The sequence below is a fragment of the Diadema setosum genome, chromosome 2, assembly GCF_964275005.1.
Source record: "Diadema setosum chromosome 2, eeDiaSeto1, whole genome shotgun sequence".
Classification (NCBI taxonomy): domain Eukaryota; kingdom Metazoa; phylum Echinodermata; class Echinoidea; order Diadematoida; family Diadematidae; genus Diadema; species Diadema setosum.
This window is the reverse complement of record NC_092686.1, coordinates 48,236,196-48,250,240: the sequence shown is the minus strand read 5'-3', so window position 1 is coordinate 48,250,240 and position 14,045 is coordinate 48,236,196. Positions and strand designations below refer to the sequence as shown.

General features: G+C 38.7%; 1 protein-coding gene across 2 annotated transcripts in view; it reads right to left on the bottom strand.

Moving 5' to 3' along the window:
* Nucleotides 1-13,704, bottom strand: part of LOC140246319 (transcription cofactor vestigial-like protein 4) — a 32,470-nt gene extending 18,766 nt beyond the window's left edge. The window contains exons 1-2 of one of the 2 annotated variants that reach the window (XM_072325792.1): nt 13,645-13,704; nt 12,362-12,537 (exon numbers count right to left, since the gene is read on the bottom strand). In XM_072325792.1, the coding sequence (XP_072181893.1) occupies nt 12,362-12,425 (64 nt within the window). In that variant the 5' untranslated portion in view covers nt 12,426-12,537; nt 13,645-13,704. Of the gene's footprint in view, nt 1-12,361; nt 12,602-13,644 lie in introns of those variants that run through there. The other variant, XM_072325791.1, reaches the window with a different exon arrangement.
* Nucleotides 13,705-14,045: the final 341 nt, after the last annotated feature.

Here is a 14,045-nt window from a genome sequence, read left to right as displayed (position 1 = left end):
CTTCCTTCAAACAACAGAGCAATCACTGGTTGCTTTGTTTTCTGAAGACAGGATGAACGCTTTCAGAGATTGGCTTGAAAAGGTTTCCCCTACTTTCTTCATGAGATGCTGCTGTATCAACATCACATTTTCACATTAATTCATCAGACCACAAAAAAAGTTTCAATGCAATTGCTCAAATATTCTGAAGTTCATAGACTACTAAAGTCAAAGGCAAGTTTCCATATACAAAACACCATGGATGCCACAGATTGCAACCAACCCCAAAATACCAACGCTTGTTCCCACCCTCACTTTGCCTCCATGCAGGGCCAACCCTGGTGCTGTTTTCACTGGTAAGAAGTGGAACAGTTCCAATCCCACAAATCGCTATGAATGTTTACCCCAGTTCCAATCCCAGTACCGCACTTTTAAGATTATTTCCAACTGGGAGATCTTCAACTGCATGCACGCTTCCACAAATTATCACTTATAATATGTGTGATATAAATGTATTGAGGTTAATGACATCAGAAGAAGGAAAAGAAGACAAGAGGAAAAAATGTGAGAAAGGAGACATGATAAAGAAGATCATGTGTCTGAGAGTCTCCTCAGATTAAATGTAGACAGAAACAAGACACACTAGTTTCTATACAACATACCCTGTACCTCTGGTGCAATAAATGAAATTACTCTAATTTCTTTTGACTGATTGAACAAACAAGAGAAATAGACAATCCTAAGATTCTGATCACTCTTTATTTATGGTCATGATTGCAGAACAGAAAAACAAAATATTTTGGAGTGGTCAACTTTGTTTAGGTGGAAGGGCGGGGGGGGGGGGGGGCGGGCAATAGGATATTATACATGTATGATATATACATAAGCATGATTTCATATCTCACACATTCTCCGAAATGGATCAATTCATGCAAAAAAGTCCAGTATAAAGTTATAATCTTTCATAAGACTTAACTTTTCAAGCTTCAGAAGTTGGGCTAAAGCATCGTCTCAACCCTGTGTATTACAATGAACACATTGTAGCTTTTTCTCTATGTATTTTCTATTTCTATTTTTCAAAGAAAGCATTGCAACACATTTTTTGCATGCAAATATTTGTTACATTCATCAACCACATATTAAATAATCAAAACACAATAAGTTCATTGTGATAAACATGGCTTAAAAAAAAAAAATTGTCAATCACCCGCTATCTAAAGTCACATTATGATCCCCAAATGTACACCTGTACATGTACCTATCTATATTGTTGTTGTCAATGTTTTAACTCTATTGTTATGACCTGTATTTGAATGATCATGTTTGTTACTGCACTAAGGAAGACTGTTTGGTATTGATTAGTGGAACAGTGTATTCATCAACCACCTGTAAAAAGAGATTAATATTTCAAAAACAAAAGATTACTACAAGCGATAGAGCTGGAGCATTTAGGTTTACAAACCTGTTTTAGACCACTAGGGTAATTAAATCTACTGTCAGAGAAAGTCTTTTTTTTTTTCAAGTATGAAAAATAAAAAATACTACTGTATCTTTGACATCCACAAAACATTTGGCAGAGATAAAGCTCAACTCTCCATCATGACTAAAACTGTAACACGCAAGCTTGCCTAGGGCAACTGAAACAATCTGATGGACAAGTGAACTATGTAGGCAATTGCATAATTCACAGTTAGCCACAGCAGAGGTTGCACAAATATGTTTTTTAATTGTGACGGCCTACATTCTATAAAAAAAAAAGAAGGAATCCAACTCCAGAAAACAGTGTATGAATTATTCTCTGAAAGGCTCACACCTTCAGAATATTTGATTTGCACTGATAACACTTTTATTTGGAATGATCAGGAAGGTAAATGACAATGTACAGTTTTCAGATCTACTGTATGCTGATATTATAGACTACTCACCCATTTTTTTTCTCAATTTTCTTCTCCCAAGTTTCATACCTTTCATGCACACGTAATCTGGGACAGACCGAGAAAAAGGCACTGTGATTGAAAACATGGATTTTTACCTCGAATGGATCAACAAGAAATGTTAAACTCATTACACGATTGCAATGTCCATAACATTGCCAGACAAGACGGGGAAAAAGGGGAAGTCGGTTCCAAACTTCCTGCTTTGACAGGATCAAAAGGGCTGTTTGAAATTGGCGATGGTCTGCACTCTCTTTAGTTAGGTTCACACGCTGTTCTTAAACTTTAAGTTTAGGTCGAAAACTTAACTTGTGATGACTAGCTTGTAGTTTAGCACCATGTGGACGCACTCAAAAGTTATCAATCTTAAAGTTTAGCCGTTGATTAGAACCACAAGACATCTTGTAGTTTCGCTCTGTGTAAACCCAATATTAAATCAGCGAGCTTGTGAGTAAGCGTGACCCTCGCTTCTCGTTCGCATCCGGGTCAACCTCCAGCTGCGCTATTTGTATGGCCATAGCATCATCTAGCAAAGACTCCGCATTTCCGGTGTAATCATGGAGTGGAATTCACTCGTAAGATGTACTGTAACTTAAAGTTTAGATGCGGTTGTGAACCTGCGTTGTGAATTCACAAGTGGAGCAAATCATCGACAGTGAAGTTTTTGACCTAAACTTCAAATTTGGCAACTGCATGTGAACATAAAGTGAGAGTGACAATCATTATACAGGCCTGCATTACATCCTTCAGTTTTAGTCTGTTGTATTAAAACTGAGGCTATATAAACTCAACACCTTTCTAGCCACAATGCAAAAAAAAAAAAAAAAATGACAAGTCGAGCAATGATTCCCTTCTTCACATTTAAGTATTAAAAGTTTTCTGATAATTAAAAGCGGTCGCTGTCACGTGAAGAAAAGAGTGCACTATTCTTATAAGTCACAAAATTTTACATGGCTGCCAGTAACCCTAGAACGTCTGTGCTAAATCACTAAAAATGTCAGATTAACACTAGAAAAGCACTCTGAGAGTGCAGACCTCCACCAAGCCGCTACTTTCCACCGATGATCTTGCTCTTCCCAAAGAGATTTTAAAAGCTCTTTGGGCTCTTCCATGGAGATCAGTGATTTCCACCCATAGGTATACATGCTGAAAAATCGCCCAATTTCCCAATAGAAGCCTTTGTTACGTCATAAACCCTCAGCTGCACAGCGCGCCTCGCCCTAGCAGAAACTAGAGCACGCACTTTAGTGCGTGCATGAAAACCTCAAATACGCGCAGCCTGAACTCCCAAGTTCATTGACCCTACCTGCCGAAATATAAAAAATCCTTCATAAATTCCCCCAAAATTCTCGGATCACTACCAAAATTTAATCATCTGTTACTTGTATCATTCTAAACCTTTCCTGCAAGTTTCATCCAAATCCGTTCACTACTATTTTGCACACGGACAAACCAACTAACAAGCAAACAAACCAACGGTAACGAAAACATAACCTCTTCTCTTTGCGGAGGTAATAATTTGATACACGTGTATCAAAGGAGAGGTTCAACAACTGTCAACAGGAATTTGCTTGTTCAATATAAAAGTATCACCCATGACTACGTAAAAATAGAAAATCTGTTCTTTTTTTATAAGACTTGACTCTTCACAAATCTCAAAACTATTGAGGAGAAAGAAAATTAAATGTGGCAAGATGCAGCAGTCACTACAAGAATATTAATGGCTCAACTAATGATAAAGTACAGATACTATTTAACCCTGCCAAACTTTTTATCATCCATTATTTGATTATAAAAAATAAAAAGTCACCCTTTACACATACACAAAATGTACCATCCAACCTCAGATACAGCTAGCCAATGCAGGACCAGCAGCCATCTATATTAGTGGTATTGTCGAATATCAAAGCGAGATACATTTGTATGTTTTTAAGCATGACACTTTCCAGTAAGTGTTGGGGGAACAGACAGCCTCAGGGCATTGCCATTTTACTATTACCATGAAAATCTATATCTCACATCTCTGCCAACATTTCAAGATGAAATATCTTACTCGTGGATTGCAAAAATCTTATTTTATATGCAAACTGAAGTTAAAAAATCTTACTTTCAGTCAAATCTTCAGAAAATACACATGAAAGGTATCTAAATATTTTTTAAAAATCTGATTTCTCTGACAGAAAATCTGATTTTGCTATTTTTAACGTAAAAAATCTTACTGAATCTGATAAAATCTTACTAGTTGGCAAGTATGCATGATATCTGCATGTTTGATAAGTTAAACAATGAGGAAATAAAATTAATCATGATTAGAAATCAGCATTTACATCCAAACTTTCTTATCACATATTACCTTGTATGTACAAGCAATTCTTTGTGTTGTGTACAACAATCACATGCCATGTCTTGTCTGGATGATAGAGGGATCTACAGAAGTAATGATCAATCAGCTGAGACTGAGACCAGGTCTGACTATATCTGAATCTTGGTAGTGACAGAGTTAAAAAGCAGTCTGAAGTCATCTAAGAACCAGTTCCTTGTGAAGACTGGCCCATACGCCAAGAGAGTTATGCAAATGACAATTTGAGTTATGTCAGGAATGCAAGGGTCATCCCGACTTCCCTGGATACCTGATCCTGAGGACAGCTTGGGGCACAGTGAGACATGAACAAAAGCATAGGCATGGAGGAAAGTGTGGGATGAAAGTCAGTGAAGGGAACCTAGCCCCTCCTCAAGAATGGAATAGCCCAAATTTCCATAGTTTCTTTAGTTGAGTTGGTCTGGTCTCTGTGACATTTGCCTGTTCAAAGTGGATGCTTCCACTTTCACAAAGGGACTGACTACCATCAACTGGTTAAAATATGATAATTCTTCAGGTCACTTTTTATCAACATCAAGCGATGTCAAGAGATACCAGTATGAATTGACTGAAGATTCAACATGTGTCCATCTATATATGCTCTTAGGGTAACTTCAAAAGTTAGAACACTTTCCTCATTCCTCAGAATTATATACAATATGGTATCTTCTTCATGGAGCAGAGAAGTTGCATGTCTTTGAATATAACACATACAAGTGTAGGACCCACTGCAGCTTACTTCAGTATCTAATGAGTGAAATACAACTAAGATTCTTCCACTTAGAGTTTATTGTACAAAGTAATACATTCCTCTGATCACTTGCAAAACTAAGGGCATGATACAGCACAATCAATTAAGTTCTCTTCCAGCTTTTCTAGCCATACATGTACATCAAGAACGATGAATACTTCCAGCCTACTGCAGGACTCACCAGGTAGGACCTACAGCTTGCATTCGTTGTTATTTTTCATCTCTTCATCAAATTCAGTGCATTTGTCCCCACATACCAGCCAGGCCTTGCCTACTAAATCCCTACTGTTTGCCCAAGGTTCCTAAAAGCCCCCCCCCCCCCCCCATCTACTGGAATCACATAATAAAGAGACCACTTCCCCTCTTCAGCTCCATTCCCCCCCCCCCACCCATAATCTCCCCCTCCCCCCCCCCCCCCACTTCCCATTGAAAAAGAAAAAATAGGGAAAAATAAAGACTGCAGCTTGTTAGTGGTGTCTTGGGTACCAGAATTCCACAAATTTTCTAGTGACTTCCTGGGGCTAGGTAGGATTGGGTCCCACAAGAGTAATACATGTATTAGACTCTGCATGGTGGTATTTGTTAAGGTGTTCCCTCAAGAATATAAAGGTTTCTGCTGACAGAGTATGGAAATCCTTTGCTCCATTCTGCAGGAGGCAAAAAGTGAACCAAGAGGACACATGTATTCACTTAAAGATAATATAAAGTTTTGGTATGGTACCTCAAAGTTTCCCTGAATTTCCTTGTCTTAGTTTGTGTTTCTGGTTAAAGTACCTGTCATATAACTAACACTGTGAGGCTCATACCCCTTTCATAAACTCATCCTCCCATTATCCGCATAAGAATAATGCGGACAATTCGATAAAAAAATGCGTTCACAAGCTCTGAAAATAATCTGCATTATTTTTACGAGCGCCCGTCCTGAAAAAGGCGGATAATCGTCATGGTGCCTGCACACGTCCCTCCTGCGGGAAAGACAGGTGACGTTTGACCGCACCCCGGCAATTATCCGCATTATTTGGGTTTGCGTTCATAAACTCCAAATCTGGTCCCGATGCTGCTATTATGCGGATAATAGAAGGGTCGAAATAAAGCGCATTATTCTTTCCCCGCTCCCATTTTACAACCAAATGTTGCGGATATTATCCGCATTATTGAGTTTATGAAAGGGGTATTACTCGCCCCAAAGTGCTCTCATGTCTTAGCAATCATGCGATAATGGTTTCGTACCAGAGCCGCCGCCGTATGGCGGCGACGTACCGGTAGTACACGTATTGTACGAAACTGCGACCAGCAGCGTGCAGCCCCATACGCATACAGTAGCTAACTGCGACCAGCAGCCCCATACGCATAGCGTAATGGGGCTTCGCATTGTAGCATTCAGGATCATGACAGATTTAGTATCGCGGGTAAATATCAACTTAAAATCCAAAAATTTCTTCAATTTGAAGACTTACCAATTAAGTTGAAGTATTGAAAACAGGCTTCGGGCAACGTTTGGTTCTGCCAATAGTCCCTTTCTGTTCGAATTGATGACTGAATGTGACTCGGTCGAGAGGACCTTGGGAGAGCTACATACACTGAATACTATGGCCAGAGCATGCGCACACAAACATCTTATCCGTTCACAGATTTGAAATTTGGGCGCATGTGATGTGTGGGCATGCGCTGGCCGTAGTATTCAGTGTAGCTCTCCCTACAAGGTCCTCTCGACCGAGTCACATTCAGTCATCAATTCGAACAGAAAGGGACTATTGGCAGAACCAAACGTTGTCCGAAGCCTGTTTTCAATACTTCAACTGAATTGGTAAGTCTTCAAATTGAAGAAATTTTTGGATTTTAAGTTGATATTTACCCGCGATACTAAATCTGTCACAATCCTGAATGCTACAATGCGAAGCCCCATTACGCTATGCGTATGGGGCTGCTGGTCGCAGTTAATTGCATGATTACTAAGACATGAGAGCACTTTGGGGCAAGTAAGTCTCACAGTGTTACTTATGTGAAAAAACTAAAAAAAACTACCAAAACTTTATATTATCTTTAAAGCAAATTAAACAAATAAAACAATTTATTTACAAACTGAGAACTGAGTAGTCTATAGCAATATACTGTATGTAGCATACATGTATGATGACCTCAACAATCCATTTTCTTGTTGATTTTCAAAACTCTTTCATACACATAGACATGAAAGCGTAATACTTGAGATTACTTGAGATATATTTTGATTACAAATTACAATGTACATGTACAATACTCCTGCATCATAGAAGCATGAGTGACTCAACACAATGTACATGTACATGTACTGCCACCCAAGTTACCAAGACAGGGTTTGACAATGACATTTTTCTCTTGTGGTCTGTTCAGGCCACTAAAATCTTTTAATTTGAAAGTTTGGTGGCTCAAACAAAGAAATTTAGTGGCCCAAAATAAAAGGAAATATATCAAAATTCATTTTTAATTCTTGCTGCCTAATCAAACCACAATGATAGCCTTTTTGAAAATTTGGTGGCCCAACATAAATTTTTAGTGGCCTCAGGCCACCAGTAAATGTTGAGCCCTGCAAGGGATACAGAATGCATGTTTCTGTGATATTAATGTGACTAAAAAAAGGCATGGCGAGGGAACACACAAGTTATGCTGAGTCGAGGGGAAGGTGCATTCCATTGTCTTTTGTTAAACATTTCAGTACTTTAGCAATGATTGACAGATGAGGTCACAACAGGAATAATGGTTTGGAGGGATTTCTTGTGGGCATATCCAAGTAATCTCAAGAAAAATTGGCTAAAAATATAAGGAATGATTCTAGATATTCGTTTTACCGCAAAAGTAATGTTGAGGGTATTATACAATGTAAATCAACACAAATCAACATGCATTTGTATATCATGTTAAACCATTAAACTATTCCTTGGGTAGATTACTTTCCAGTAATATTCTGTGCTTATGCGTACAGTTGGTCAGAGCAGATTTTACTCAATTTATCGACAACACAAGTAAAAATCATTAAGAAGTAGGCCTATTCATTGAATTCCTACCAAATCAAAATGAGTTCCGTAACACTTGGTAACCAGTTACATGTATGTGGAGACTACTGTATAACTTTGGACGATACAGATTACATGAAAGTTGATCCACACACTCAAAGAGCATTGCCTTGTTTTTATACCTCAGAGGTATGCAGCTCACAACTCACTTCCCCTTTCATGAAATCACTGTCTTCCCCTTTGTAGCAGAGACAACATGACATGTTTTCACTTTCAACAGAAATAAGAAACTAAGTTTTATAACCACATGGCCACTTCTCTCTAACTAAAGTGACAATTTCCTTCCTTTACCAACCATTTCCCACAACCACTTTTTTTTCTCTCACTCTCCTTTCCTACAATCCCTGAGCTCCACATCAGGCTGGAAATCCCACAAGAGTTGGTGATAGATTAAACAGGATATTGCACTGCATTTCTCAAGTATGCACCCAGCTAAGGCCCTGCACTAATTGAATAATTCGCAAGTGCAATCAAAAGGTGACTCCCCATGTGTTTTCGTTGTGAAACTTGATTTGTGGAAGGAGTTGGGTCCATCTCACCTTCACGTGGTGTGCATAAGGTACTGTAACTCTAGGCCCAAATGAAATGAAATGAATCACAACATTTGAGCAGTGAAACACTACATGACCACTGTACATGACACAGCAAATTTAGCTGAGATTCACTTTTCAAACCAAAATCTTCACTGTTCATAAACCATGCAGCTAAGCAATACACCAATGCTGAGAAGGTAATTATGAGAAGAAAAAAAAAATAAAAAGGTAAATGACAATTTGAGATCAAAGCATTTGTGAAGCTTTGTGACTAAAATGCATTCTGTTAGCTTCTAAGTTCTAATTCAACTTGTACAACAAATATTATGTACAATGTACATTGTATCTAATTGTATCAATTGAGTCTCTCTTCCATTCCATGTACTGTACATTATTTTTTGTAGGTGCAACACATACAAGTATACCAGCTTTCTTGATATTATTGCATGTACCTCTTACAATGCTCCTATGGCTCCTCTGCTTAGTCAGTAGTGTAGTATTGAAGATGCACCAGCCAGAATGGGCAGGGATATCTTTACATCACAATGATTATAATAAACTTTCATTTTGGGTTTTCATATCTTTACCTAAATATACCCGTAAAATTAGCATCAGCCACTGATTACACACAATAACTTGCCAGTACTGAAAGGAATGCCTTGTAGAAATCTGAACATTTGACTTTTATGTTTTAACTGAACAAATACTGTCTCATTTGAACCATATTGGCAAAAAAAAAAAAAGTTCTTTATTAGCCAAATCAAAATTGGACCAGCCAAAGTAAAAAACAAAGAACATGCCACTCTTTGCAATCTACTGGCATTAAATACATCCGGCTGCAGTACCATGTATGCTGACTACCAAGTTTGTTTCAAGACTTTTATATACACAGCTACTGAGGAGCTGTGATGTCAGCCATTCAATTCTTGGTGACTCACTTTGGTCATCAAAGACAAAACATGGACAAACTAAGAACCCAAGTTTGTTACAAGCACAAGAAATGACTAACTCACACTTTGGTCATGCAATCTATACCCTATCATCAACAGGGCACTGAGTACTACCCAATTTCCTTGAATTTCGTCTGAAGATGGATTTTTCTGAAAAACAACAAACCTTTAAAACCACACTGCATCTGCCTAAGAAATTGATGGTAGTCACTGATCATAACAGTTCCTCGCCAAGTGTTTTGCCATATTTTACCATACAGACATTGACTATTAAATGGGGCTTCGATCTATCTGCCAGCTAGGTTCAAAATTTCAGATTTCCCATAATGTTTTATATTTAATCTCCTTTTGCTAGCACTACAAAGCTTGATTATGCAATACAATGCTAGACTTCTATGAAAGTTCTAGGTCACAAAGTACAGTAATCATGCCCAAGTGGTTCCAACTCTAAGATGGTTACCGGCAAAAGCCACAACGTCTGACATTGAATTCTGTGTTGCACAGCAGCAATAAACAAAGTTGGAGAGGGCATTTTCTGTGACTTTTAACAAATGGGAGATCTTATACATCTGGGCAAATGAAAAAAAAAAAATGAATCTTTGATGAGCAAATATTTCAAGAAATTCCTGTATTTCAAAATCATTTTTGCATATATTTCCAAACCCATTTTAATCTCATTGTTGGCAAAGCTGTAAGAACACTTTGAGCTTGAAATCCATAAAATTAAGCAAATATCCCCAAATGCATGTGACTGTCTAGGACTATGCAATCTGAAACCAAGTCAAAAGAGTTTTCCTTGCAAGTTTTCACAGCGCAAAAATTTGCAGCGGAAGTGGTTAATGTTATGGCAAATCTCAAATGATTTTTCAGTCTGGTCACACTCACTGTTCCAGCCTAAAAGGCATCAGCGAAAATTTCAATGGGAAAGACAGCCAGGGCGCGATAGGTTTTCCTGGTGGCTACACTCACTGCAGAGTGTTCCTCCCATCAATTGGGGAGTAGTAATGTGACGTGTGAGAAAAACTTGAAGTGTGTTTCAACACAACCATGCATGAACCTCAAAAATCACAGAATTCAAACGAGATTCAACCTCAAGAAAAACTTGCACAAAGTAAGCAACAGAAGAGAAAAACAAAAACAAAAGTCAAGAAAACTGAGGACACTTTGACTAGTACAAGACAGCACATTAATATTATGCTACAAAATCATCCAACAGAGCATCCTTTGGAGGCCTCACAAAAGAAGTCTTTGTCACACAACCATCATATTTTTGGATAAAAAATAAAACCCTTCTCAGGACAATACATCATATTCTTGCATACAAATGTCCCACAATTTCCTTGCAGGAATCCATTTCATACCTCATGACAGATGTGTAATAACATTATACATTGTAACAGTAGCAGAGTCCTACAGATTATCTACAGTTGTATAAGGATAACATGAGACTATCATTGTCTCATTCTGACAATTAAAGGTATAACAACATGCCACAGACATCACATCACACTTCTTAGACTGAAATTACACCATGCCATTCATTTCAAGAACTTGTCAGTATAGATGACATACAGTTGTAGGCCTACTTAAAAAAAAAACCCTCTGTATATAAATGTCACTATAAAACTGCACTGGTAGTTTTCAAACAGTGTTCTGCTCAGGAGAAAATGGTATTGCTTTGAATTATTGGATGAGGGATTAGAAATGACTCTGAGAAAGATTATTACATTCTTTAAAATAATATATAAATTAATTAGAAATAAGAACTGAAAAATTCTGGTCTTAATAATGAGTAATTTATACTTTACAGAACTTTAGTACGGGGATATGTTCCGCGGAGACTGCGTCTGGCTCCACGGATCCCCTCCGGCCTCCTATGTCAACGGAGGAGAGTGATAACGTCAAAAAAAATAAGACTCCTCTGGACAGACGGATCTTTCTGTCTAATAAAATCAGAGATGTTTCTGAACATCACATCCACATTCACACAGTAATAATAAAAATCAGACTGTCATCATTTTGCTCTGTTAGTTAGCTTTGACTGAGCGGACTCTCTGATAACACAAAATATTTGCAGAGAGAAATTAAATCTATACCTCAACAACGTAAATTCTCATTTCATCTTCCACTATGCTGTCTGGGAATCACATCCAGATATTGCTCTGTAGATTATATAGTGGTGGAATAGCATGGGGTTGTGGTAACGCAAATTGGTACTTGGTAGAGTCTTTAGACTAGATCCAGTCGCTATAATCTAAGTAAGGCCAAGGGAGGGAGGTGGGTGGGAAGAGAACTGGCCTGTCTAAACTAGAGGCTTTAGAGCTAGAACCGAAGGTAGCTGTATCGCCTTGTCTCGACCACCTTCTGACTTCTGTGGACTGCTATGTTGAGGGTAATCTCAGGGTTCCTTTACACACACACACACACACACAAAATCCGACACAATCATGACAATAGAAAGGAAGGAATGTCATGTTGGACAGAAAACAGCGCAGAGACTCAAAAGATCGCCTGCTGATATGGTATGGCATGGGTGACTAGCTGGAGCTGGAAGCTATGGCCTATGCCGCTATAAACGGGGGTCGATAGCTGTGCAAGGAGATCTAGACACGAGTTGAGCATTGGTACAGAGCAGAGCATGCAGCGTGCGAACAGGTTGCCCTCCGTACACTGCACGTAAATTGCCGGCAAGCACGCAGGCCGCATTGTTCAATAAAAAACACACCGAAACAAACGTTGAGTACATCTTTTCCCTCGTTTAACCACTTTTTACGTAGAGGAGGTATACAATTTTATACTCACTGTCTTTGGGATCGGTTTCTACAAGGGTAGCAGCTCTGGAAAGCACGTCAAGAGGTGTTTCCATGGTGTATTTCGACGACGTCTCGCTCGTCTCTCTGTTTCCCACAACACACGACCGTGTCTTCAGTACATGCGCCCACTGAGAACCACCGAGCAGATCTCAAGAATCACATGCCCTGTAAACAAAGATGTAAACAAAGCGGGATTCCGCAGAATTGCAACGAATATGCCTACACAGACGAAAAATGCCCGAAAAACTTGCAGAAATAGATCTCCTACACGTGTAAAATTACTGATGAGAAGAAATTTCTCTTCTTCCGCTGTACAATAGCGCAGTGGCTGGCAGCTACAAATTGCAATCTACCTCAATGACAAACAATCGTTGGCTAGCGCGAGAGCTCGCAACGGGGATCAAACAAGTTGATAGAAAATATGCGAGGAATGAAGGAATGTGTGTTGAGTAGGGTTATACCATTCTGATACGGGGATTTGAAATTGTAGTGATTTTTTTAAAGATATTGAAGTCGTATCTATACGCAATTCTTAATCAATCTTTCATTACTTGTCATTTCATCACGACGTTGGCGTCATATAATAGGTTGACTACTTGTATATCGCTGAATTAAGAGTAACATTAAAAGAAATAGGTAACTCACCTTGATGCTGTGGACCCTAAATGTAGTTCGTGTTTTGGAATTTCATGGCTATTGAACTACCTCAAAACACACGACCTCCAACCCGCACCAGTGAATCAACACAACCTGTTAAAAATCGATGGATCTCTTTTCACAGAGGAATTTTTGTAGGAGAGATGTCTGCTATGTCAATTCCGGGGCATACATGTAATGGCCAATCTAGAGATTGGAGAAGTTTGACCTGCAAGTTATAAAATACTAGTATAATACTAGTATACTGCACATACCATTCGATACAACTGAGAGCGAAATGCACGATGTCGAAAGAATAAAATCCCCATTACCACTATCCATGCTGCACGATAAAACCGTGGAGCTACTAGGCTACAAGACATAAAACCATGCGTTTTAGTTCCATGATAGAACATCGATGATAAAGGAGACATACGTAGGTAGTGTATGTTGCGACAGTTAATTACCATTTGCTAATAGTGTCATTAAATTTGCAGGCTTCCACTTATTTACGTTGAATTTATCTAACGTTCACGCCCCCGGGCCCCCAGACGTTACAGAAGGTCTAGGTATCTTCGGTTTAGCTGAACAGTTAGTTGTGAATACATCATTCTTCTTTGTTATAGACATACATACCGTGTTGCTTTTCATGTCGGGCTTGGCACTGCTGGCGGCTTGGTTATCACACAAACACAATATATCAGTAACTGTTGATATACTCTAACTTGTGCCTTACAATTCGAATCTCGACCACAATTTGAACAAAGGTGGTGCTATTTTCAAAATATTGTCTCTTTTGTGTGTATGTGTGTGTGGGGGGTGTGTGCGTGTGTGTGTGTGTGTAACGACGGCTTCATTCTTTTCCATTCTTCCGCTGGAGATGGGGGGGGGGGGGGCAGGGGGAACTGAACGATTGTGAGATACTAGTGACCAAATGTACTCTCATTCATTCCAAATGAATACCTAATGCCATGAAGGCATTATTTTCATATTTTTTTATTCGCTAAATCATATTAATAGCGTTCCTGTGTTACGTC